Source organism: Carcharodon carcharias, chromosome 15 (genome assembly GCF_017639515.1).
Source record: "Carcharodon carcharias isolate sCarCar2 chromosome 15, sCarCar2.pri, whole genome shotgun sequence".
Classification (NCBI taxonomy): domain Eukaryota; kingdom Metazoa; phylum Chordata; class Chondrichthyes; order Lamniformes; family Lamnidae; genus Carcharodon; species Carcharodon carcharias.
In genome coordinates, this window is record NC_054481.1 from 82,186,253 (window position 1) to 82,211,180 (window position 24,928).

General features: G+C 61.6%; 1 protein-coding gene across 1 annotated transcript in view; it reads right to left on the reverse strand.

Annotated features, from left to right (window-relative positions):
• Nucleotides 1-24,928, reverse strand: part of LOC121288418 (ephrin type-B receptor 2-like) — an 848,586-nt gene that overhangs the window by 205,116 nt on the left and 618,542 nt on the right. Inside the window, exon 6 of the mRNA XM_041206952.1 lies at nucleotides 20,694-20,856. Within this exon, the coding sequence (XP_041062886.1) occupies nucleotides 20,694-20,856 (163 nt within the window). The remainder of the gene's footprint in view (nucleotides 1-20,693; nucleotides 20,857-24,928) is intronic.

Sequence of the window (24,928 nt, forward strand, 5' to 3'; positions counted from 1 at the left end):
TCGGGGGGGTGAGCAGTGTCGCGGGGGGGGTGAGCAGAGGCGGGGGGGTGAGCAGTGTCGGGGGGTTTGAGCAGTGTCGGGGGGGTGAGCAGTGTCGAGGGGTGTGAGCAGTGCCGTGGGATAGGCGGTGTCGGGGGATGGGCAGTGTCGTGGGATGAGCAGTGTCGGGGCGGTGAGCAGTGTCGGGGGGGGTGAGCAGTGTCGCAGAGAGGTGAGCAGTGTCAAGGGGATGAGCAGTGTCGGGGGGTGTGTGCTCTGTTGGGGGGTGAGCAGTGTCGGGGGTGAGCAGAGTTTGTGGGGGGGTGTCAGGAGTGAGAAGTGTCGGAGGTGAGCAGTACCGTGGGACGGGAGGTGTTGGGGGTTGGACAGTGGTGGGGGTGATGGGCAGTGCCGAGGAGTGAGCAGTGTCGGTGGGGTAGTGAGCAGTGTCAGCAGGGTGAGCAGTGTTGGGGGCTGTGCAGTATCGGGAGGATGGGCAGTGTCAGGGGGTTGGGCAGTTTCAGGGGGGTGAGCAAGGTCGGGGGGTGAGCAGTGTCGTGGGATGCGCGGTGTCAGGGTGGTGGGCAGTGACAGGAGGGTTGGGCGGTGTCAGTGAATGAGCAGTGTCGGGGGCGTGCAGTGTCGCGGGTGGTGAGCAGTGTCGCGGGGGGGTGAGCAGTGTCGCGGGGGGGTGAGCAGTTTCGGGGGGGTGAGCAGTGTCGGGGGGGTGTGCAGTGTCGGGGGGTGAGCAGTGTCCGGGGGGGTGAGCAGTGTCCGGGGGTGTGAGCAGTGTCGGGGGGGTGTTGGGCAGTGTCGGGGGGGTGAGCAGTGTCGAGGGGTGTGAGCAGTGTTGTGGGATAGGCGGTGTCGGGGGATGGGCGGTGTCGTGGGATGAGCAGTGTCGGGGTGATGAGCAGTTTCGGGGGGGGTGAGCAGAGTCGGGGGGGTAAGCAGTGTCGGGGGGGGCAAGCAGTGTCGTGGGGGTGAGCAGTGTCGAGGGGTGTGAGCAGTGTTGTGGGATAGGCGGTGTCGGGGGATGGGCGGTGTCGTGGGATGAACAGTGTCGGGGCGATGAGCAGTTTCGGGGGGGGTGAGCAGAGTCGGGGGGTAAGCAGTGTCGGGGGGGCAAGCAGTGTCGTGGGGGTGAGCAGTGTCGGGGGGGGTGAGCACTGTCGGGGGAGGTGAGCACTGTCGGGGGGGTAAGCAGTGTCGGGGGGGATGGGCAGTGTCAGTGAGTGTGCAGTGTTGAAGGGGTGAGCAGTGTCGGGAGGTGAGCAGTGTCGGGGGGTCAGCAGTTTCGGGTGGTGAGCAGTGTCGTGGGGTGAGCAGTTTCGGGTGGTGAGCAGTGTCAGGGGGGTGAGCAGTGTCGGGGGTGTGAACAGTTTTAGGTAGTGATCAGTGTCGGGGGTTGTGAGCAGTGTAGGGGGGTGAGGAGTTTCAGTGGTGAGCAGTGTCAGGGGGGTGGTGAGCAGTGTCGGGGGGTGAGCAGTTTCGGGTGGTGAGCAGTGTCGGGGGGGTGAGCAGTATCGGGGGTGTGAGCAATTTTAGGTGGTGAGCAGTGTCGGGGGTGGTGAGCAGTGTCGGGGGGTGAGGAGTTTCAGTGGTGAGCAGTGTCTGGGGGGGGAGCAGTGAGCAGTGTCGGGGAGGTGAGCTGCATCGGGCGTGTAAGCAGTGTCAGGGGTGTGAGCAGTGTCGGGGGGTGGGTGAGCACTTTCGTGTGGTGAGCAGTGTTGGGGTAGGAGCAGTTTCGGGGGGTGAGCAGTGTCGGGGGGTGAGCAGTGTCGAGGGGTGTGAGCAGTGTCGGGGGGGTGAGCAGTGTCAAGGGGTGTGAGCAGTGTCGGGGGGTTGAGCAGTTTCGCGGGAGGGTGGGCAGTGTCGGGGAGTGAGCAGTGTCGGGAGTGAGCAGTGTCGAGGGGAGTGAACAGTATCGGGGCGGTGAGCAATGTTGGAGGGTGTGCAGTGTTGGGGGGTGAGCAGTGCCATAGGACGGGCAGTGTTGGGGGGGTGTGCAGTGTCGGGCGGGATGGGCAGTGTCAGTGAGTGAGCAGTGTCGAGGGGAGTGAGCAGTATCGGGGCAGTGACCAATGTTGGGGGGGTGAGCAGTGATGGGGGGTGGGCAGTGTTGGGGGGTGAGCAGTGTCGGTGGGGTGGTGAGCAGTGTCGGGGAGGTGAGCTGTATCGGGCGTGTGAGCAGTGTCGGGGTGTGAGCAGTGTCGGGGGGTGGGTGAGCAGTTTCGGGTGGTGGGCAGTGTCGGGGGATGAACAGTTTCGGGGGGTGAGCAGTGTCGGGGGATGAGCAGTGTGCGTGGGGGTGAGCAGTGTCGTGGGATAGGTGGTGTCGTGTGGGTGGGCAGTATCAGGTTGGTTTGCAGTGTCGGGGGCGAGGTGAGCAGTGTCGGAGGGGGTGAGCAGTGTCGGGGGTTGAGCAGTGTCACGGGAAGGTGGGCAGTGTCAGGGGGTGAGCAGTGTCGGTGGCGGTGAGCACTGTTGGGGGGTTGTGGCCAGTGTCGGGTGGGTGGGCTGTGTCGGGGGGGGTGGGGAATGTCGGGGGGTGAGCAGTGTCGGGGGTCTGGGCAGTGCCGGGGGGAGGGGAGTGTTGGGGGGGTGCGCTGTGTCGGGGGGGTTGAGCAGTGTCAGGGGCTGAGCAGTGTCGGGGTGTCAGCAGTATCCAGGGGGGTGTGCGGTGTCGGGATTGGAGGTCGGCAGTGTCGGGGGGGTGAGGAGTGTCAGTGGGGGGATGAGTAGTGTCGGCAGGGGTGAGCAGTGTCGGTGGCGGTGAGCAGTGTTGGGGGGGTGTGGGCAGTGTTGGATGGGTGGGCCGTGTCGGGGGGGTGGGGAAAGTCGGATGGTGAGCAGTGTCGGGGGTCTGGGCAGTGCCGGAGGGATGGGCAGTGTCGGGGGGGTGCGCTGTGTCGGGGGGGTTGCGCAGTGTCGTGGGGATGAGCAGTGTCGGGTGGGGAGCAGTGTCAGGGGCATGGCCAGTGTCGCGGGGGTGAGCAGTTCGGGGGTGTGAACAGTTTTACGTGGTGAGCAGTGTGGGGGGTGGTGAGCAGTGTCGGTGGCGGTGACCAGTGTTGGGGGGGTGTGGGCAGTGTCGGGGGGGGTGGGCAATGTCGGGTGGTGAGCAGTGTCAGGCGTGTGGGCGGTGTCGGGGTGTTGGGCAGTGCCGGGAGGGGGGTGAGCAGTGCCGGGGGGAGGGGCAGTATCGGGGGGGTGCACTGTCTCGGGGGGGATGAGCAGCGTGCTTGGGGGTGAGCAGTGTCGTGGGATAGGTGGTGTCGGGTGGGTGGGCAGTATCAGGTTGGTGAGCAGTGTCGGGGGCGAGGTGAGCAGTTTCGGGGTGCGTGAGCAGTGTCGGGGGGATGAGCAGTGTCGGGGGGAGTGAGCAGTGTCGGGGGGAGTGAGCAGTGTCGGGTGGGGGTGAGCAGTGTGGCGGGGTGTGCAGTCTCGGGGGGTGAACAGTGTCGGGGGGTGTGAGCAGTGTCGGAGGGTGTGAGCAGTGTCGGGGGTGTGAGCAGTGTCGGGGGGGTGGTGAACAGTGTCGAGGGGTATGAGCAGTGTCGCAGGGGTGTGCAGTGTTGAGGGGTGTGAGCAGTGTTGCAGGGGTGTGCAGTGTTGCAGGGGTGTGCAGTGTCGGGTGGGTGGGCAGTGTCGGGGGTGGGTGAGCAGTGTCGAGGGGTGTGAGCAGTGTCAGGGGGATGAGCAGTGGCACGGGAAGGTGGGCAGTGTCGGGGGGTGAGCAGTGTCGGTGGCGGTGAGCAGTGTTGGGGGGTTGTGGCCAGTGTCAGGTGGATGAGCAGTGTCACGGGAAGGTGGGGAATGTCGGGTGGTGAGCAGTGTCGGGGGTCTGGGCAGTGCCGGTGGGAGGGGAGTGTTGGGGGGGTGCGCTGTGTCAGGGGGGTTGAGCAGTGTCGTGGGGGTGAGCAGTGTCAGGTGGGGAGCAGTGTCAGGGGCATGGCCAGTGTCTGGGGGGGGTGACCATTGTCAGGGGGTGAGCAGTGTCGGAGGGGTTGAGCAGTGTCGGCAGGGGTGAGCAGTGTCGGTGGCGGTGAACATTGTTCGGGGGGTGTGGGCAATGTCGGGGGGGTGGGCAATGTCGGGTGGTGAGCAGTGTCGGGCGTGTGGGCAGTGTCAGGGGGTTGGGCAGTGCCGGGAGGGGGGTGAGCAGTGCCGGGGGGAGGGGCAGTATCAGGGGGGTGCACTGTCTCGGGAGGGGGTGAGCAGTGTCGGGGGGGTGAGCAGTGTCGGGTGGGGAGCAGTGTCAGGGGCATGGCCAGTGTCGGGGGGGTGAGCATTGTTAGGGGGTGAGCAGAGTCAGAGGGGGTGAACAATGTCAGGGGATGGGCAGTGTCGGGTGGGGCGAGCAGTGTCAGGAGGGTGAGCAGTGCTGGTGGAGGTGAGCAGTGTTGGGCAGGTGCGCAGTGTCGGGGGGGGTAGGCAGTGTCAGGGGGGTGAGCAGTTCGGGGGTGTGAGCAGTTTTACGTGGTGAGCAGTGTCGGTGGCGGTGACCAGTGTTGGGGGGGTGTGGGCAGTGTCGGGAGGGGTGGGCAATGTCGGGTGGTGAGCAGTGTCGGGCGTGTGGGCAGTGTCGGGGGGTTGGGCAGTGACGGGAGGGGGGTGAGCAGTGCCGGGGGAAGGGGCAGTATTAGGGGGGTGCACTGTCTCGGGGGGGGGTGAGCAAGGTCGAGGGGGTGAGCAGTGTCGGAGGGGGTTAACAATGTCGGGGGATGGGCAGTGTCGGGTGGGGTGAGCAGTGTCAGGGGAGTGAGCAGTGTCGGGCGTGTGGGCAGTGTCGGGGGATTGGGCAGTGCCGGGAGGGGGGTGAGCAGTGCCGGGGAGAGGGGCAGTATCAGGGGGGTGCACTGTCTCGGGGGGGGTGAGCAGTATCGGGGCGGTGAGCAGTGTCGGGTGGGGAGCAGTGTCAGGGGCATGGCCAGTGTCGGGGGGCTGAGCATTGTCGGGGGTGAGCAGTGTCGGAGGGGTTGAACAGTGTCGGGGATGGGCAGTGTCGGGGGGGGTAAGCAGTGTCAGGGGGGTGAGCAGTGTCGGGGAGTGAGCAGTGTCTTGGTGGGTGGCCAGTGTCGGAGGGGTGTCTAGTGTCGGGGGTGGGGTGAGCAGTGTCAGGGGGGTGAGCATTGTCGAGGGGCGGGGAGTTGAGCAGCTTCGGGCGCTGAGCAGTGTCGAGCGTTGAGCAGTGTTGGGGGGGTGAGCAGTGTTGTGGGGTGAGCAGTATCGAGGGAAGGAGCAGTGTCGGGTGGGTGGGCATTGTCGGGGAGGTGCGCAGTGTCGGGGGTGTAGGCAGTGTCGGGGGCTGAGCAGTGTCGTGGGGCCAGCAGTATCCAGGCGGGGTGCACGGTGTCGGGATTGGAGGTGGGCAGTGTCGGGGGGGCGAGGAGTGTCGCTGGGGGGGGTGAGCAGTGTTGGCAGGGGTGAGCAGTGTCGGTGGCGGTGAGCAGTGTTGGGGGGGTGTGGGCAGTTTCGGGTGGGTGGGCCGTGTCGGAGGGGTGGGCAAAGTCGGGTGGTGAGCAGTGTCGGGGGTCTGGGCAGTGCCGGGGGGACGGGCAGTGTCGGGGGGGTGCGCTGTGTCGGGGGGGTAGAGCAGTGTCGTGGGGGTGAGCAGTGTCAGGTGGGGAGCAGTGTCAGGGGCATGGCCAGTGTCGGGGGCGTGAGCATTGTCAGGGGGTGAGCAGTGTCGGAGGGGGTGAACAATGTCGGAGGATGGGCAGTGTCGGGTGGAGTGAGCAGTGTCAGGGGGGTGAGCAGTGCCGGTGGAGGTGAGCAGTGTCGGGCGGGTGCGCAGTGTCGGGGGGGTAGGCAGTGTCGTGGGGGTGAGCAGTGTCGGGGGTGAGCAGTGACGGGCGGGTGCGCAGTGTCAGGGCGGTAGGCAGTGTCGGGGGGGTGAGCAGTGTCGGGGGTGAGCAGTGACGGGCGGGTGCGCAGTGTCAGGGCGGTAGGCAGTGTCGGGGGGGTGAGAAGTTCGGGGGTGTGAGCAGTTTTACGTGGTGAGCAGTGTGGCGGGGGGTGAGCAGTATCGGGGGTGTGAGCAGTTTAACGTGGTGAGCAGTGTCGGGGGGGTGGTGAGCAGTGTCAGGGAGGTGAGCTGTATCGGGCGTGTGAGCAGTGTCGGGGGGGTAAGCAGTGTCGGGGGTGTGAGCAGTGTTGGGGGGTGGGTGAGCAGTTTCGGGTGGTGAGCAGTGTCGGGGGTTGAGCAGTTACGGGGGGTGAGCAGTGTCGGGGGGTCAGTAGCGTTGGGAGGGTGAGCAGTGTCAGGGGTCAGCAGTATCCAGGGGGGTGAGCGGTGTCGGGGTTGGAGGTGGGCAGTGTCGGGGAGTGAGGAGTGTCGGGGGGGTGAGCAGCGTCGGGGGGGTGAGCAGTGTCGAGGGCGTGGCCAGCGTCGGGGGTGAGCAGTGTCGGGGCAGGTGAGCAGTGTCGGGGGTTGAGCAGTGTCGGGGGGTGAGCAGTGTCGGGTGGGTGAACAGTGTTGGGGGTGGTGAGCAGTCTCGGGGTTGTGAACAGTGTCGGGGGTGTGAGCAGTGTTGGGGGGGTGAGCAGTATCAGAGGCGTGGCCAGTTTCGGGGGGATGAGCAGTGTCGGGTGCATGAACAGTGTTGGGGGTTTGAGCAGTGTCGGGGGGGTGAGCAGTGTCGGCAGGGGTGAGCAGTGTCGGGGGGGTTGAGCAGTGTCGGGGGGTGTGTGCTGTGTTGGTGGGTGAGCAGTGTCAGGAGGGTGAGCAGAGTCTGTGGTGGGGTGTCAGGAGTGAGCAGTGTAGGAGGTGAGCAATACCGTGTGACGGAAGGTGAAGGGGGGGTGGACAGTGGCGTGGGTGATGGGCAGTGGGTGTCGAGGAGTGAGCAGTGTCGGGGGGTGGTGACCAGTGTCTGGGAGTGAGCAATGTCGGTCCGGTGAGCAGTGTCGGGGGGGTGAGCAGTGTCAGTGGGGTAGTGAGCAGTGTCAGCAGGGTGAGCAGTGTTGGGGGCTGTGCATTATCGGGGGGATGGGCAGTGTCAGGGGGTTGGGCAGTTTCAAGGGTGTGAGAAGTGTCGGGGGTGTGAGCAGTGTCGGGGTTGTGAGCAGTGTCGGATGGGTGAGCGGTGTCGGGGGGTAAGCTGTGTCAGGGGGGTGAGCAGTGTCGGGGGGTGAGCAGTGTCGGGGGTGTGAGCAGTGTCGGATGGGTGAGCAGTGTCGGGGGGTAAGCAGTGCCAGGGGGGTGAGCAGTGTCAGGGGGTGAGCAGTGTCGTGGGATGGGCGGTGTCGGGGTGGTGGGCAGTGATGGGGGGATGGGCACTGTCAGTGAGTGAGCAGTGTCAGGGGGTGTGCAGTGTCGCGGGTGGTGAGCAGTGTCGGGGAGGTGAGCTGTATCGGGCGTGTGAGCAGTGTCGGGGGTGTGAGCAGTGTCGGGGGGCGGGTGGGCAGTTTCGGGTGGTGGGCAGTGTCGGGAGATGAACAATTTCGGGGGGTGAGCAGTGTCGGGGGGATGAGCAGTGTGCGTGGGGGTGAGCAGTGTCGTGGGAGAGGTGGTGTCGGGGGGCTGGGCAGTATCAGGTGGCTGTGCAGTGTCGGGGGCGAGGTGAGCAGTGTCGGAGGGGGTGAGCAGTGTCGGGGTGAGTCAGCAGCGTCGGGGGGATGAGCAGTGTCGGGGGGAGTGAGCAGTGTTGGGGGGGAGTGAGCAGTGTCGGGTGGGGGTGAGCAGTGTTGGGGGGTGTGCGGTCTCGGGGGGTGAACATTGTCGGGGGGTGTGAGCAGTGTCGGGGGTGTGAGCAGTGTCGGGGGGAGTGAGCAATGTCGGGGGGGAGTGAGCAGTGTCAGGTGGGGGTGAGCAGTGTTGGGGGGTGTGCGGTCTCGGGGGGTGAGCAGTGTCGGCGGGTGTGAGCAGTGTCGGGGGTGTAAGCAGTGTCGGGGGGGGGGAGCAGTGTCGAGGGGTGTGAGCTGTGTCGCAGGGGTGTGCAGTGTCGAGGGGTGTGAGCAGTGTTGCAGGGGTGTGCAGTGTCGGGGGGGTGGGCAGTGTCGGGGGGGTGAGCAGTGTCACGGGAAGGTGTGCAGTGTCGGGGGGTGAGCAGTGTCGGGGGGGTGAGCCGTGTCGGGGCGGTGAGCAGTGTCGCAGGGGGGTGGGCAGAGTCGGGGGTGTGAGCAGTATCGGGGGGGTGAGCAGTGTCGAGGGGTATGAGCAGTGTCGGGGGGGTGAGCAGTGTCGCGGGAGTGTGGGCAGTGTCGGGAGTGAGCAGTGTCGAGGGGATTGAGCAGTATCGGGGCGGTGAGCAATGTTGGGGGTGTGAGCAGTGTTGAGGGGTGGGCAGTGTTGGGGGGTGAGCAGTGCCATAGGACGGGCGGTGTCGGGGCTGTGTGCAGTGTTGGGGGTGTGATGGGCAGTGTCAGTGAGTGAGCAGTGTTGAGGGGGTGAGCAGTGTCGGGGGGTGAGCAGTTTCGGGGGGGTGAGCAGTGTCGGTGGGATGAGCAGTGTGCGTGGGGGTGAGCAGTGTCGTGGGATAGGTGGTGTCGGGGGGGTGAGAGGTATCAGGTGGGTGAGCAGTGTCGGGGGCGAGGTGAGCAGTGTCGGAGGGGGTGAGCAGTGTCAGGGTGAGTGAGCAATGTCGGGGGGATGAGCAGTGTCGGGGGGAGTGAGCAGTGTCGGGTGGGGGTGAGCAGTGTTGGGGGGTGTGCAGTCTCGTGGGGTGAACAGTGTTGGGGGCTGGTGAGCAGTGTCGGGGGGGGTGAGCAGTGTCGAGAGGGGTGAGCAGTGTCGCAGGGGTGTGCAGTGTCGGGTAGGTGAGCAGTGTCGGGGGGTTGAGCAGTGTCGGAGGGTGGGTGCAATGTCGGCGGCAGGGTGAACAGTGTCGGGGGGTGTGAGCAGTGTCGGGGAGGTGAGCTGTATCGGGCGTGTGAGCAGTGTCGGGGGGTGGGTGGGCAGTTTCGGGTGGTGGGCAGTGTCGGGGGATGAACAGTTTCGGGGGGTGAGCAGTGTCGGGGGGATGAGCAGTGTGCGTGGGGGTGAGCAGTGTCGTGGGATAGGTGGTGTCGGGGGGTGGGCAGTATCAGGTGGGTGAGCAGTGTCTGGGGCAAGGTGAGCAGTGTCGGAGGGGGTGAGCAGTGTCGAGGGGTTTGAGCTGTGTCGCAGGGGTGTGCAGTGTCGATGGGTGTGAGCAGTGTTGCAGGGGTGTGCAGTGTCGGGGGGGTGGGCAGTATCGGGGGGGGTGAGCAGTGTCACGGGAAGGTGTGCAGTGTCGGGGGGTGAGCAGTGTCGGGGGGGTGAGCCCTGTCGGGGGCGGTGAGCAGTGTCGGGGCGGTGAGCAGTGTCGCAGGGGGGTGAGCAGAGTTGGGGGGATGAGCAGTGTCGCGGGGGGGTGAGCAGAGTCGGGGGTGTGAGCAGTGTCGGGGGGGTGAGCAGTGTCAGAGGGGTATGAGCAGTGTCGGGGGGGTGAGCAGTGTCGCGGGAGGGTGGGCAGTGTCGGGAGTGAGCAGTGTCGAGGGGATTGAGCAGTATCGGGGCGGTGAGCAATGTTGGGGGTGTGAGCAGTGTTGAGGGGTGGGCAGTGTTGGGGGGTGAGCAGTGCCATAGGACGGGCGGTGTCGGGGCTGTGTGCAGTGTCGGGGGTGTGATGGGCAGTGTCAGTGAGTGAGCAGTGTTGAGGGGATTGAGCAGTGTCGGGGGGTGAGCAGTGTCGGGGGGTGAGCAGTTTCAGGTGGTGAGCAGTGTCAGGGGGGTGAGCAGTGTCGGGGAGGTAGTGAGCAGTGTCGGGGGGTGAGCAGTGTCGGGGGGTGAGCAGTTTCGGGTGGTGAGCAGTGTCAGGGGGGTGAGCAGTATCGGGGGTGTGAGCAGTTTTAGGTAGTGAGCAGTGTCGGGGGTGGTGAGCAGTGTCGGGAGGGTGAGCAGTTTCAGTGGTGAGCAATGTCGGGGGGGTGGTGAGCAGTGTCGGTGAGGTGAGCTGTATCGGGCGTGTGAGCAGTGTCGGGGGGTGTGTGGGCAGTTTCGGAGGGTGGGCAGTGTCGGGGGATGAACAGTTTCGGGTGGTGAGCAGTGTCGGGGGGATGAGCAGTGTGCGTGGGGGTGAGCAGTGTCGTGGGATAGGTGGTGTCGGGGGGGTGGGCAGTATCAGGTGGGTGAGCAGTGTCGGGGGCGAGGTGAGCAGTGTCGGAGGGGGTGAGCAGTGTCGGGGTGAGTGAGCAGTGTCGGGGGGATGAGCAGTGTCAGGGGGAGTGAGCAGTGTCAGGGGGGAGTGAGCAGTGTCGGATGGGGGTGAGCCGTGTTGCAGGGGTATGCAGTGTCGGGGGTGTGGGCAGTGTCGGGTGGGGTGAGCAGTGTCAGGGGGTTGAGCAGTGTCACGGGAATGTGTGCAGTGTCGGGAGGTGATCAGTGTCGGTGGGGTGAGCCGTGTCGGGGGCGGTGAGCAGTGTCGGGGCGGAGAGCAGTGTTGCGGGGGGGTGAGCAGAGTCGGGGGTGTGAGCAGTGTCGGGGGGGTGAGCCGTGTCGAGGGGTATGAGCAGTGTTGGGGGGATGAGCAGTGTCGAGGGATATGAGCAGTGTCGCGGGAGGGTGGGCAGTGTCGGGAGTGAGCAGTGTCGAGGGGATTGAGCAGTATCGGGGTGGTGAGCAATGTTGGGGGTGTGAGCAGTGTTGGGGGGTGGGCAGTGTTGGGGGGTGAGCAGTGCCATAGGACGGGCGGTGTCGGGGCTGTGTGCAGTGTCGGGGGTGTGATGGGCAGTGTCAGTGAGTGAGCAGTGTTGATGGGGTGAGCAGTGTCGGGGGGTGAGCAGTGTCGGGGGGTGAGCAGTTTCAGGTGGTGAGCAGTGTCGGGGGGTGAGCAGTGTCGGGGGTGTGAGCAGTGTCAGGAAGGTGAGCAGTTTCAGTGGTGAGCAGTGTCGGGGGGGTGGTGAGCAGTGTCGGGGCGTGTGAGCAGTGTCGGGGGTGTGAGCAGTGTCGGGGGGTGGGTGAGCAGTTTCGGGTGGTGAGCAGTGTCGGGAGATGAGCAGTTTCGGGGGGTGAGCAGTGTCGGTGGGATGAGCAGTGTGCGTGGGGGTGAGCAGTGTCGTGGGATAGGTGGTGTCGGGGGGGTGGGAGGTATCAGGTGGGTGAGCAGTGTCGGGGGCGAGGTGAGCAGTGTCGGAGGGGGTGAGCAGTGTCGGGGTGAGTGAGCAATGTCGGGGGGATGAGCAGTGTCGGGGGGAATGAGCAGTGTCGGGTGGGGGTGAGCAGTGTTGGGGGGTGTGCGGTCTGGTGGGGTGAACAGTGTTGGGGGGTGTGAGCAGTGTCAGGTGTGTGAGCAGTGTCAGGGGGGCTGGTGAGCAGTGTCGGGGGGGTGAGCAGTGTCGAGAGGGGTGAGCAGAGTCGCAGGGGTGTGCAGTGTCGGGTAGGTGAGCCGTGTCGGGGGTTGAGCAGTGTCGGAGGGTGGGTGCAATGTCGGTGGCAGGGTGAACAGTGTCGGGGGGTGTGAGCAGTGTTGGGGGTGTGCAGTGTCGGGGGGTTGAGCAGTGTCGGGGGGTGTGAGCAGTGTCTGGGGGGGGTGAACAATGTCGTGCGGGTGGGCAGTGTCGGAGGGGGTGAGCAGTGTCGGGGGTGGATGAGCAGTGTCGGAAGGGGGTGACCAGTGTCGGGGGAGTGAGCAGTCTCGGGGGAGGTGGTGAGCGGTGCTGGGGGGGTTGATGTGAGCAATGTCTGGGGAGTGAGCAATGTCGGTTCGGTGAGCGGTGTCAGTGGGGTGAGCAGTGTCGCGGGGGTGTGCAGTGTCGGGGGGTTGAGCAGTGTCGGGGGGTGTGAGCAGTGTCTGGGGGGTGTGAACAGTGTCGTGCGGGTGACCAGTGTCGGGGGAGTGAGCAGTGTCGGGGGAGGTGGTGAGCGGTGTTGGGGGGGGTTGAGGTGAGCAATGTCTGGGGAGTGAGCAATGTCGGTTCGGTGAGCAGTGTCAGTGGGGTGAGCAGTGTCGGGGAGGTAGTGAGCAGTGTCGGGGGGGGGTGAGCAATGTTGGGGGGTGAGCAGTGTCGGGGTGGGTGAGCTGTGTCAGGGGGAGTGAGTAGTGCCGGGGGAGGTGGTGAGCAGTGTTGGGGGGGTTGAGGTGAGCAGTGTCGGGGGAGTGAGCAATGTCGGTTCGGTGAGCAGTGTTGGTGGGGTGAGCAGTGTCGGGGAGGTAGTGAATAGTGTCGGGGGGTGAGCAGTGTTGGGGGTGTGCAGTATCGGGGGGATGGGCAGTGTCAGGGGGCTGGTCAGTTTCGGGGGGGTGAGCATTGTCGGGGGGTGAGCAGTGTCGTGGGATGGGTGGTGTTGGGGTCGTGGGCAGTATTGGGTGGGATGGGCTCTGTCAGTAAGTAAGCAGTGTCAGTGGGTTGAGCAGTGTTTTGGAGGGTAAGCATTGTCGGGGGGGTGGGCATTGTCGCGGGAAGGTGGGCAGTGTCACGCGGAGGTGGGCAGTGTCGAGGTGAGCATAGTCGCAGGAGAGTGGGCAGTGTCACGGGAGGGTGGGCAGTGTCACGCGGATGTGGGCAGTGACGGGGGTGAGCCATGTCGCGGGAGGGTGGGCAGTGTCGCGGGAGGGTGGGCAGTGTCACGCGGAGGTGGGCAGTGTCGGGGGTGAGTAGTGTTAGGGGTGTGAGCAGTACGGGGGGGGTGACCAGTGTCGGAGGTGAGCGGTGCCGTGGGACGGGCGGTGTCAGGGGGGTGAGCAGTGTCGAGGGGGGTGAGCAGTGTCGCAGGGGGTAAGCAGTGTCGAGGGGGGTGAGCAGTGTCGGGGTTGTGAGCAGTGTCGAGTGGGGTGAGCAGTGTTGGGTGGGTGAGCAGTGTCATGGTGGTAAGCAGTGTCGAGGGGGGTGAGCAGTGTCGCGGGGGAGGGCAGTGTCGGATGGGGGGGTGGTGAGCAGTGTGGTAGGGGTGAGCAGTGTCGGAGGTTTGAGCAGTGTCGGGGGTGTGAGCAGTGTCGAGAGGGGTGAGCAGTGTTGTAGGGCTGAGCAGTGTCGGGGGTGTGAGCAGTGTCGGGGGTGTGAGCAGTGTCAGGGGGGTGAGCAGTGTCGGAGAGTGTGCAGTGTCGGTGGGTGAGCAGTGTCGGATGAGGGGGTGGTGAGCAGTGTCGGGGGTGTGAGCAGTGTCGGGGGTGTGAGCAGTGTCGAGAGGGGTGAGCAGTGTCGCGGGGGTGTGCAGTGTTGGGTGGGTGAGCAGTGTTGTGGGAGTGAGCAGTGTCGGGTGTGTGAGCAGTGTCGGGGGTGTGAGCAGTGTCAGGGGGGTGACCAGTGTCAGAGGTGAGCAGTGCCGTGGGACGGGCAGTGTCAGGGGTGTGAGAAGTGTCGAGGGGGGTGAGCAGTGTCGCGGGGGTGAGCAGTGTCGGGGGGGGTGAGCAGTGTCGGGGGGGGTGAGCAGTGTCGCGGGGGTGAGCAGTGTCGCAGGGGTGAGCAGTGTCGGGGGGGTGAGCAGTGTCGGGGTTGTGAGCAGTGTCGAGAGGGGTGAGCAGTGTTGCAGGGGTGTGCAGTGTTGGGTCGGTGAGCAGTGTCATGTGGGTAAGCAGTGTCCAGGGGGGTGAGCAGTTTCGCGGGGGTGAGCAGTGTCAGATGCGGGGGTGGTGAGCAGTGTGGTAGGGGTGAGCAGTGTCAGTGGTTTGAGCAGTGTCGGGGGTGTTAGCAGTGTCGAGAGGGGTGAGCAGTGTCGGGGGGATGAGCAGTGTCGGGGGTGTGAGCAGTGTCGGATGGGTGTTGGTGAGCAGTGTCGGGGGTGTGAGCAGTGTCGGGGGTGTGAGCAGTGTCAGGGGGGTGAGCAGTGTCAGAGGGTCGGCAGTGTCGGGGCGGTGAGCAGTGTCGGTTGGGGGGGTGGTGAGCAGTGTCAGGGGTGTGAGCAGTGTCGGGGGTGTGAGCAGTGTCGGGGGTGTGAGCAGTGTCGAGAGGGGTGAGCAGTGTCGCGGGGGTGTGCAGTGTTGGGTGGGTGAGCAGTGTTGTGGGAGTGAGCAGTGTCAGGGGTGTGAGCAGTGTCGGGGATGTGAGCCAGTGTCGGGTGGGTGAGCAGTGTCGGGGGGTGAGCAGTGTCGGGGGGCAGGTGAGTAGTGTCGGGGCGCTGAGCAGTGTCGGGGGTGAACAGTGTCGGGGGGGTGAGCAGTGTCGGGGGTGTGAACAGTGTAGGGGGGGTGAGCAGTATCAGGGACGTGGCCAGTGTCGGGGGGTTGAACAGTGTCGGGGGTGTGAGCAGTGTCGGGGGTGTGAGCAGTGTCGGGGGTGTGAGCAGTGTCGAGAGGGGTTAGCAGTGTCGCAGGGGTGTGCAGTGTTGGGTGGGTGAGCCGTGTTGTGGGAGTGAGCAGTGTCGGGGGTGTGAGCAGTGTCGGGGGGTGAGCAGTGTCGGGGGGTGACCAGTGTCGGGGGGTGAGCAGTGTCGTGGGATGCGCGGTGTCGGGGTGGTGGGCAGTGACAGGTGGGATGGGCAGTGTCAGTGAGTGAGCAGTGTCAGGGGGTGTGCAGTGTCGCGGGTGGTGAGCAGTGTCGGCGGGGTGAGCAGTTTTGGGGCGTGGGCAGTGTCGGCGGGGTGAGAAGTGTCGGGGGGGTGGGCAGTGTCGGGGGGTTGATCAGGGTCGCGGGAAGGTGGGCAGTGTCGGGTGGGTGAGCAGTGTCGCGGGGGTGGGCAGTGTCGTGGGATAGGCAGTGTCGGGGGATGGGCAGTGTCGGGGCGGTGAGCAGTGTTGGGTGGGGGTGAGCAGAGTCGGGGGGGTGAGCAGTGTCGGGGGGTTGAGCAGTGTCACGGGATGGTGGGCAGTGTCGGGGGTTGAGCAGTATCGGGGGTGTGAGCCGTGTCGGGGGCGGTGAGCAGTGTCAGGGGGTGTGAGCAGAGTCAGGGGGTGAGCAGTGTCGGGGGAGGTGAGCAATGTCGGGGGGCTGAGCAGTGTCGGGTGGGTGAGCAGTGTCGAGGCGTGTGAGCAGTGTCGGTTGGGTGAGCAGTGTCGAGGGGTGTGAGTAGTGTCGGGGGGTTGAGCAGTGTCGCGGGAGGGTGGGCAGTGTCGGGGGGTGAGCAGTGTCGGAGGGGGTGAGCAGTGTCGGAGTGCGTGAGCAGTGTCGGGGTGAGTGAGCAGTGTCGGGGGGATGAGCAGTGTCGGGGGGGTTGAGCAGTGTTGGTCGCATGAGCAGTGTCGGGTGTTTGAGCAGTGTTGGGGGGTGTGTGGTCTCGGGGGGTGAACAGTGTTGGGGGCGTGAGCAGTGTCGGGGGGGGTGAGCAGTGTCGAGAGGGGTGAGCAGTGTCGCAGGGGTGTGCAGTGTCGGGTAGGTGAGCAGTGTCAGGGAGTTGAGCAGTGTCGGGGGGGTGGGTGCAATGTCGGCGGCAAGGTGAACAGTGTCGGGGGATGTGAGCAGGGTTGGGGGTGTGAGCAATGTCGGGTGGTGTGAGCAGTGTCGAGGGGGGTGAGCAGAGTCGGTGGTGTGAGCAGTGTCGAGAGGGGTGAGCAGTGTCGTGGGGGTGTGCAGTGTCGTGGGGGTGTGCAGTGTCGGGGGTTTGAGCAGTGTCGGGAGTGGGTGAGCAGTGTCGGGGGTGTGAGCAGTGTCGAGAGGGTTGAACAGTGTCGTGCGGATGGGCAGTGTCGGGTGGGTGAGCAGTGTCAGGGGTTTGAGCAGTGTCGGGGGTGGGTGAGCAATGTCGGAAGGGGCTGACCAGTGTCAGGGGAGTGATCAGTGTCGGGGGAGGTGGTGAGCAGTGTTGGGGGGGGTTGAGGTGAGCAGTGTCGGGAGAGTGAGCAATGTCGGTTCGGTGAGCAGTGTCGCTGGGGTGAGCAGTGTTAGGGAGGTAGTGAGCAGTGTCAGTGGGTTGAGCAGTGTTGGCGGGTGAGCAGTGTCGGGCAGGTGAGCCCTGTCAGGGGGAGTGAGCAGTGTCAGGGGGAGTGAGCAGTGTCGGGAAGGTGGTGAGCAGTGTTGGGGGGCGTTGATGTGAGCAGTGTCGGGGGAGTGAGCAATTTCGGTTCGGTGAGCAGTGTCGGTGGGGTGAGCAGTGTCGGGGAGGTAGTGAGCAGTGTCAGGGAGGTGAGCAGTGTTGGGGGGTGAGCAGTGTCGGGGAGGTAGTGAGCAGTGTCAGGGGGGTGAGCAGTGTTGGGGGTGAGCAGTATCGGGGGGATGGGCAGTGTCAGGGGGCTGGTCAGTTTCGGGGGGGTGAGAATTGTCGGGGGGTGAGCAGTGTCGTGGGATGGGCGGTGTTGGGGTCGTGGGCAGTATTGGGGGGGATGGGCTCTGTCAGTAAGTGAGCAGTGTCAGTGGGTTGAGCAGTGTTGGGAGGGTGAGAATTGTCGGGGGGGTGGGCATTGTCGCGGGAAGGTGGGCAGTGTCACGCGGAGGTGGGCAGTGTCGGGAGTCAGCAGTGTCACGGGAGGGTGGGCAGTCTCCCGGGAGGGTGGGCAGTGTCACGCGGTTGTGGGCAGTGTCGGGGGTGAGCCATGTCGCGGGAGGGTGGGCAGTGTCACGCGGACGTGGGCAGTGTTGAAGGGGGTGAGCAGTGTCGGGGTGATGAGCAGTGTCAGGTGGTGAGCAGTGTCGGGGGGATGTGCAGTGTCGAGGGGGTTGAGCAGTGTCGCGGGGGTGAGCAGTGTCGGGGGGATGAGCAGTGTCGGATGGGGGGTCGTGAGCAGTATCGTAGGGGTGAGCAGTGTCGGGGGTGTGAGCAGTGTCGGGGGTGTGAGCAGTGTTGAGAGGGGTGAGCAGTGTCACGGGGGTGAGCAGTGTTGGGTGGGTGAGCAGTGTCATGGGAGTGAGCAGTGTCGGGGGTCTGAGCAGTGTCGAGAGGTGTGAGCAATGTCGCGGGGGTGTGCAGTGTCAGGTGGGTGAGCAGTGTCGGGTGGGTGAGCAGTGTCGGGGGGTTGAGCAGTGTCAGGGAGTGTGTGCAATGTCGGCGTGGGGTGAACTGTGTCGGGGGGGTGAGCAGTGTCGGGGGTGTGAGCAGTGTCGAGAGGGGTGAGCAGTGTCGCGGGGGTGTGCAGTGTTGGGTGGGTGAGAAGTGTCGGGGGGGTGAGCAGTGTCGGGGGTTGTGAGCAATGTCGAGGGGTGTGAGCAGTGTCGTGGGCGTGGGCAGTGTTGCGGGGGGTGTGCGGTGTCGGGGGAGTGAGCAATGTCGGGGGAGTGAGCAGTGTCGGGGGGGTGAGCATTGTTGGGGGAGTGAGCAGTGTCGGGGGGGTGAGCAGTGTCGTGGGGGGTGAGCAATGTTGGATGGGTGAGCAGTGTTGCGGGGCTTGTGCGGTGTCAGGGGCTGAGCAGTGTTGGGGGGGCGAGCAGTGTCAGGGCGGTGAGAAGTGTTGGGGGCTGAGCATGTCGGCGGGGGATGGGCAGTGTCGGGTGGGTGAACTGTGTCGGGGGGCGAGCAGTGTCGGGGGGGTGAGCAGTGTCGGGTGGGCTGAGCAGTGTCTGTGGGTGAGCAGTGTCAGGGGGATGCGTAGTGTCAGCGGGGGGTGAGCAGAGTCTGCGGTGGGGTGAGCAGTGTCGGGGGGTGAGCAGTGTCGGGGCTGAGCAGTGTCGGGGGGCTGAGCAGTTTCGCGGAGAGGTGGGCAGTGTCGTAGGGGTGAGCCGTGTCGGAGGTATCAGCATTGTCGCAGGGGGTGAGCAGTGTCGAGGGGGGTGAGCAGTGTCGGACGGGGGGATGGTGAGCAGTGTCGTAGGGGTGAGCAGTGTCCGAGGGGTGAGCAGTGTTGCAGGGGGTGTGCGGTGTCGGGGGTGTGTGTGCAGTGTCGAGGGGGTGAGCATGTCGGGGGAGTGAGCAGTGTCGGGGGGGTGAGCATTGTCGGGGGAGTGAGCAGTGTCGGGGGGGTGAGCAGTGTCGTGGGGGGTGAGCAATGTTGGATGGGTGAGCAGTGTTGCGGAGGTTGTGCGGTGTCGGGGGCTGAGCAGTGTTGGGGGGGTGAGCAGTGTCGTGGGGGGTGAGCAGTGTCGCGGGGGGTGAGCAGTGTCGGATGGTGGGGTGGTGAGCAGTGTCGTATGGGTGAGCAATGTCGGGGGGATCGTGGGGGTTGAGCAGTGTCGGAGGGGTGAGCAGAGCCGCGGGGGGGTGAGCAGTGTCGCAGGGGGTGAGCAGTGTCGCGGGGGGAGTGCGGTGTCGGGGGCGTGAGCAGTGTTGTGGGGGGTGAGCAGTGTCACAGGGGCTGGGCGGTGTCGGGAGGTGATGAGCAATGTCGGGGGGGGTGAGCAATGTCGGAGGGTGTGAGGGGTGTCGGGTGGGTGGGCAGTATTGGGGGGTTGAGTACTGTCGGGGGGGTGAGCAATGTCGGGGGGCTGTGAGCAGTGTCGTGGGGGTGAGCATTGTCAGAGGCGTGAGCAGTGTCGGGGGGGTGAGCAGTGTCGTGGGGGGTGAGCAATGTCGGATGGGTGAGCAGTGTTGCGGGTGGTATGCGGTGTCGGGGGCTGAGCAGTGTTGGGGGGGTGAGCAGTGTCGGGCGGTGAGAAGTGTTGGGGTCTGAGCATGTCGGGGGTGCGGGATGGGTAGTGTCGGGTGGGTGAACTGTGTCGTGGGGTACGAGCAGTGTCAGGGGGGGTGAGCAGTGTCGGGGGGGTGAGCAGTGTCAGTGGGTGAGCAGTGTCAGGGGGGTGTGTAGTGTCAGGGGGGGTGAGCAGTGTTGTAGGTGTGAGCCGTGTCGGAGGGGTGAGCATTGTCGCAGGGGGTGGGCAATGTCGAAGGGGGTGAGCAGTGTCGGACGGGGTGTTAGTGAGCAGTGTCGTAGGGGTGAGCAGTGTCGGGGGGCTGAGCAGTGTCGCGGAGAGGTGGGCAGTGTCGTAGGGGTGAGCCGTGTCAGAGGTGTGAGCATCGTCGCAGGGGGTGAGCAGTGTCGGACGGGGGGGTGGTGAGCAGTGTCGTAGGGGTGAGCAGTGTCGTGGGGGGCGAGCAGTGTCGAGGGGGGTGAGCAGTGTCGCGTAGGGTGTGCGGTGTCAGGGGCGTGAGCAGTGTTGTGGGGGGTGAGTAGTGTCGCGGGGGCTGGGCGGTGTCGGGAGGTGATGAGCAATGTCGGGGGCGGGGTGCGCAATGTCGGAGGGTGTGAGGGGTGGCGGGTGGGTGGGCAGTATTGGGGGGTTGAGTACTGTCGGGGGGGTGAGCAGTGTCGGAGCGGTGAGCAATGTCGGGGGGGTGTGAGCAGTGTTGGGGGGGTGAGCATCATCGGAGGCGTGAGCAGTGTCGGGGGGGTGACCAGTGTCGTGGGGGGTGAGCAATGTCGGATGGGTGAGCAGTGTTGCGGGGGGTGTGTGGTGTCGGGGGGGTGAGCAGTGTTGGGGGTGGTGAGCAGTGTTGAGGGGGGTGAGCAATGTCGCGGGGGTGAGCAGCGTCGGATGGTGGGGTGGTGAGCAGTGTCGTAGGGGTGAGCAGTGTCGGGGGGGTGAGCAGTGTCATGGGGTTTGAGCAGTGTCGAGGGGATGAGCAGTGTCGCGGGGGTGAGCAGTGGCGAGGGGGGTGAGCAGTATCGCGGGGGTGAGCAATGTCGGGGTGTGAGCAATGTCGGAGGGGTGAGCATTGTTGTGGGGGGTGAGCAGTGTCGCGGGAGGTATGCAGTGTCGGGAGGTGATGAGCAATGTCGGTGGGGGCGGTGAGCAATGTCAGAGGGTGTGAGGAGTGTCGGGTGGGTGGGCAGTGTTGGGCGGGTGTGCGCAGTGTCTGGGGGGATTGGCAGCGTCAGGGGTTTGGGTGAGCAGTGTCGGGGGGAGGGTGTGAGCAATGTCGGGGGGGTGAGCAGTGTCGAGGGTGTGAGCAGTGTCAGGTGGGCTGAGTAGTGTTTGGTGGGCAAGCAGTGTCGGGGGCGTGAGCAGTGTCGGGGGGTGTGTGGGCATTGTCGGAGGGGTGGGCAGTGTTGGGGGGGGTGATCAGGGTTGGGGGGTGGGGTGAGCAGTGTCGGGGGGCTGCGCAGCATTGGGGGCAGTGTCAGGGGGTTGGGGTGTAGTGACGGGGGGTGTGAGCAGCGTCGGGGGCAGTGAGCAGTGTCAGGGCAGTGGGGAGCAGTGTTGGTGGGGGGGGACAGGTGAGCAGTGTTGGGGGCAGTGAGCAGTCTTTTGGGGTGTGCGCGGCCCAGCACCCTCAGCATATTTCTGCTGTGCCGTGGACGACTATCAGGGTCCAGCTCTCAATGTCCCAGAAATCTGAATTCCTCACTCCAATGTCGAATCTCCAGCTGCAACTTTACCTCTCATTTCCCCATTAGTGTACGTCTGATATCCTGGAGCCTTTGAGAGCCAGTTTTGATCTTTTTACTTTCTCCTTCTTTGCCTGAATTGGCAGCATGATCCATTTCAGGGCTTTGAGGTAACTCACCTTATTTCTTTCACTCTCACTGATAAAGTGTCTGCCAGCCAACCAGGGAAAGAACGTGTAAATTCATCAATCTATTCTGCAAATAAGTAGGGGCACATGCCCTACATGATCGCGAGAAGGTGGCACTGTTACTGACATCCTTAAAAAGATAAAGAGGGAGAATCTGGCTAAAAATTAAACAACTGTTTGAATCTGCTTCTTAACGCAGGTCTTACAAGGCATTGTTTCCTATGAACAGGGAGCAGCTCTTCTTAAATAAAGAATGTTGCATTTCCAAAATGGAATTTGAAAGTAACAGATTGGAAAGTTTAAACATTGAGTGTCGGTATATTACAGCCACATTGATAAAATCCTGAGTTACCCTGAGATAACAGACCAGTGGCATCACAACCTGGTCACTTTGAGAAATATTTTAGAGGTTTTTTTGTTTTTCCAATATTTTAAATCATGGATACAGTCCCCTTGGGATCACTTTTCATTTTGAGTCCAGCATGTGCCGGCTTACCTTCTGTCATTGTCTGAAAATACATCTTGCCACTGTATTGGCCAAAGCCGGCCACTGTCCGTGCTCGCACTTGAAAGACGTAGATGGTGCCTGCACGGAGGCTGCGGATGGTGGCAGTGTTTGTCTGACTCTTCACAGTTGAGGAGTTGTGTTCACTTTGATCCTACACACACAGAATGGGAAGAAACACTTTTCAGGCACTTCTCAGTCTGGCATATAACATTTATAATTATTCTCACACCCTATCCTTACCTCTGCTTGTAATTCAACTATTAACTCACAATTTATTCACTGTTTATACAATTGGATGCTCAAGAAACTCCTGCAATGTAGAACCAACTTGAGAATACATGTAAGTACTCTCCCAGCCCTGCCCTCAGGTGACATTTGTTTTGTAGTTTGGTTTCTACCTTGAACACTATTTGGATCTCTCTTTGAGTAATTTGTGGCTTGTTCTGGATTGGGAAGGTTTCCCACTAATGAGTCATCCTCTTCTTCTTAGGCAGTTCCTCTGGGCTGAGGAACAGAAGGAGCAGAAGTAGGCCTCTTGGCCCCTAGAGCCTACTCCGCCCTGCAATAAGATCATGGCTGATTTGTTTGTGTTTCGAGTTCCACATTCCCATCTACCCCCGATAACCTTTGTTTCCTTTACCTAACAATCTACCTACCTCTGCTTTAAAAATGTTCAGTGGCCCCCCTTCCACTGTCTTCTGAGACAGAGAGTTCCAAAGTCACAATCCTCTGAGAGAAAGAAATTCTCCTCATTTCTGTTCTATAACAACGATCCCTAAATTGAAAACAGTGCCCTTTCTTCTACTCCGGGGTTGTGCGTCCTGAGGAGACTAAAATGTCCAATGCTGGATCCGCACGCTCTGCCACAGGGAGTGTTTGACAAGGCGGTTGGGTGGGATGCTCAGGTTCCGCTGTTTGTGCTTGGCCTCCACATGGGCCTGTGGGAGACATTTAAAGTGGTTGGCACTTTCACGGATGCTTCTTCTCCAGTTTGGGTGGTCTCGAGCAAAAGATTCCCACATATCGCTGGGGATGTTAAATTTTTGCAGGGAGGTTTTGAGGACATTGCTGAAACGCTTCCTGTGCCCTCCTGGTAACTGCTTACCATGACGAAATGTGGGATAGAGAGATTCTTGTATCAGGCCCACCCAACATAGCTGACAAACCATTACCAGTGCCTCGATACTGAGGATGTTGGTCCGAGAGAGGATGTTGATATTTTGCCATTGAATTTGCAGGATTTTGTGGAGGCATCGCTGGTGATATTTCTTCAGGGGATTAAGGCGTATGCTGTATGTTGTCCATGTCTCTGATGCATGCAGGAGGGCAGCTAGCACTGTGGACCATGAGTTTGGTGCCGGGTTTGAGATGTTTGTCATTAGAACATTTAGGGGAGGTGGTGGAATTGTCACTGGGCTAATCAGACAACTGGGCTAGTGCCAAAATCGGGGGAGCTGTCTCACAGGCTAGACAGCCAACAGTCTGACATAGTCAGTCTCACGGAATCATACCTTACAGATAATGTCCCAGACTTTACTATCAGCATCACTGGGTATGTCCTGTCCCACAGGCAGGACAGACCCAGCAGAGGTGGCAGCACAGTGGTACACAGTCAGGAGGGAATTGCCCTGAGAGTCCTCAACATCGACTCCAGACCCCATGAAGTCTTATGGCACCAGGTCAAGCATGGGCAAGGAAACCTCCTGCTGACTACCACGTACCGCCTTCCCTCAGCTGATGAATCAGTGCTCCTCCATGTTGAACACCACTTGCAGGAAGCACTGAGGATGGCAAACGCACAAAATGTACTCTGGGTGGGGAGCTTCAATGTCCATCACCAAGAGTGCCTCAGTAGCACCACTACTGACCATGCTGGCTGAGTCCTAGACTGAGTCTGAGGGGGGTGTGAGGGAATCAACAAGACCTCATGCTCATCAACCTACCTGCCACGGATGCATCTGTCCATGACAGTATCAGTAGGAGTGACTATTGCACAGTCCTTGTGGAAACAAAGTCCCATCCTCACATTGAGGATACCCTCCATCGTGTTGTGTGGCACTACCACCGTGACTAAATGAAATGAGTTTCGAATAGGTCTAGCAACTCATCCATGAGGTGCTGTGGGCCTTCAGCAGCAATAGAATTATATATAACCACAATCTGTAACCTCATGGTCAGGCATATCCCCCACTCTACCATTGCCACCAAGCCAGGGATCAACCTGGTTCAATGAAGAGTGCAGGAGGGCATTCCAGAAACAGCACCAGGCATACCTAAAAATGAGGTGTCAACTTGGTGAAATTACAACACAGGACTACTTGTGTGCCAAACAGCATAAGCAGCAAGTGATAGACAGAGTTAAGCAATTTCACAACCAACGGATCAGATCTAAGCTCTGCAGTCCTGCCACATCCAGTCATGAATGGTGGGGGACAATTAAACAACTCACTGGAGGAGGAGGTTCCACAAATATTCCCATCCTCAATGATTGGGGAGCCTGGCACATCAGTGCAAAAGGTAAGACTGAAGCATTTGCAACAATCTTCACCCAGAAATGCTGAGTGGATAATCCATCACGGTCTCCTCCGGAGGACCCCAGCATCAGATGCCAGTCTTCAACAAATTCAATTCACTCCAGGTGATATCAAGAAATGGCTATAGGCCCTCACAATATTCCAGCAATACAGCACTGAAGACTGTGCTCCAGAACCTGCTGCACCCATAGCCAAGCTGTACAGCTACAGCAATGGCATCTAGCTAGTAATGTGGAAAATTGCCCAGGTATGTCCTGTGCACAAAAAGCAGGACAAGTCCCAATTACCACCCCATCAGTCTGCTATCTATCATCAGTAAAGATATGGAGGGGTTATCAACAGTGCTATCAAGCAGCACTTGCTCAGCAATAACCTGCTCACTGACACTCAGTTTGGATTTCACCAGGGCCACTCAGTTCCTGACCTCACTACAGCTTTGGTTCAAATGTGGACAAAACAGCCAAACTCCAGAGGTAAGGCAGGAGTGACTGCCTTTAACACCAAGGCAGTATTTGACAGTGTGGCATCGAGGAGTCCTAGCAAAACAAGTCAATGGGAGTCACTGCAGGAGTTCCTCAGGGTAGTGTCCTAGGCCCAACCATCTTCAGCTGCTTTATAAATTACCTTTTTTCATCATGAGGTCAGAAGTGGGGATGTTTGCTAATGATTGCACAATGTTCAGCACCATTCGTGACTCTCAGATACTGAAACAGCCCCTGTCAAAATGCAGCAAGACCTGGACAATATCTAGGCTTGGGCTGACAAGTGGCAAGTAACAATTGGAATCACATAATCTTTACAGCATAGAAGGAGGCCAATCGGCCCATCATGTCAACACCAGCTCTCCAAATGAGCATTCTTTGCCATGCTTTTTCCCCATACTCTTACACATTGTTTCTATTCAAATAATCGTCTAATGTCCTCTTGAATGCCTCAATTGAACCTAACTCCACCACATTTCCAGGCAGTGCATTCTGGACCCAAAGCACTCATTGTGGCAGTAATAGAATTACATATAACCACAATCTGTAACCTCAAATCCTCATGGCAGACAGGTACAGAAGGTAAAGTTGCATGGGATCAGAGGTGAGCTGGAAAGATGGATACAGAATTGACTTGGTCATAGAAGACAGAGGGTAGCAGTGGAAGGGCGCTTTTCTGAATGGACAGCTGTGACTAGTGGAGTTCCGCAGGGGACCTTTGCTATTTGTAGTATACATAAATGATTTGGAGGAAAATGTAACTGGGCTAATTAGTAAGTTTGCAGACGACACTAGGTTGGAGGAGTTGCAGATAGTGAAGAGGATTGTCAGAGGATACAATGGGATATAGATCGGTTGGAGACTTGGGCAGAGAAATGGCAGATGGAGTTTAATCTGGACAAATGCGAGGTAATGCATTTTGAAAGGTCTAATACAGGTAGGAATTATACAGTAAATGGTAGAACCCTTAAGTGCATTGACGGGCAGAGGGATCTGGGTGTACAGGTCCACAGGTCACTGAAAGTGGCAATGCAGGTGGATAAGGTAGTCAGGAAGGCATATGACATGCTTGCCTTCTTCGGCAGTGTATGCAGTATAAAAGCTGGGAAGTCATGCTGCAGCTCTATAGAACCTTGGTTAGGCCACACTTGGAATTTTGCATGCAATTCTGGTCGCCACATTACCAGAAGGATATGGAGGCATTGAA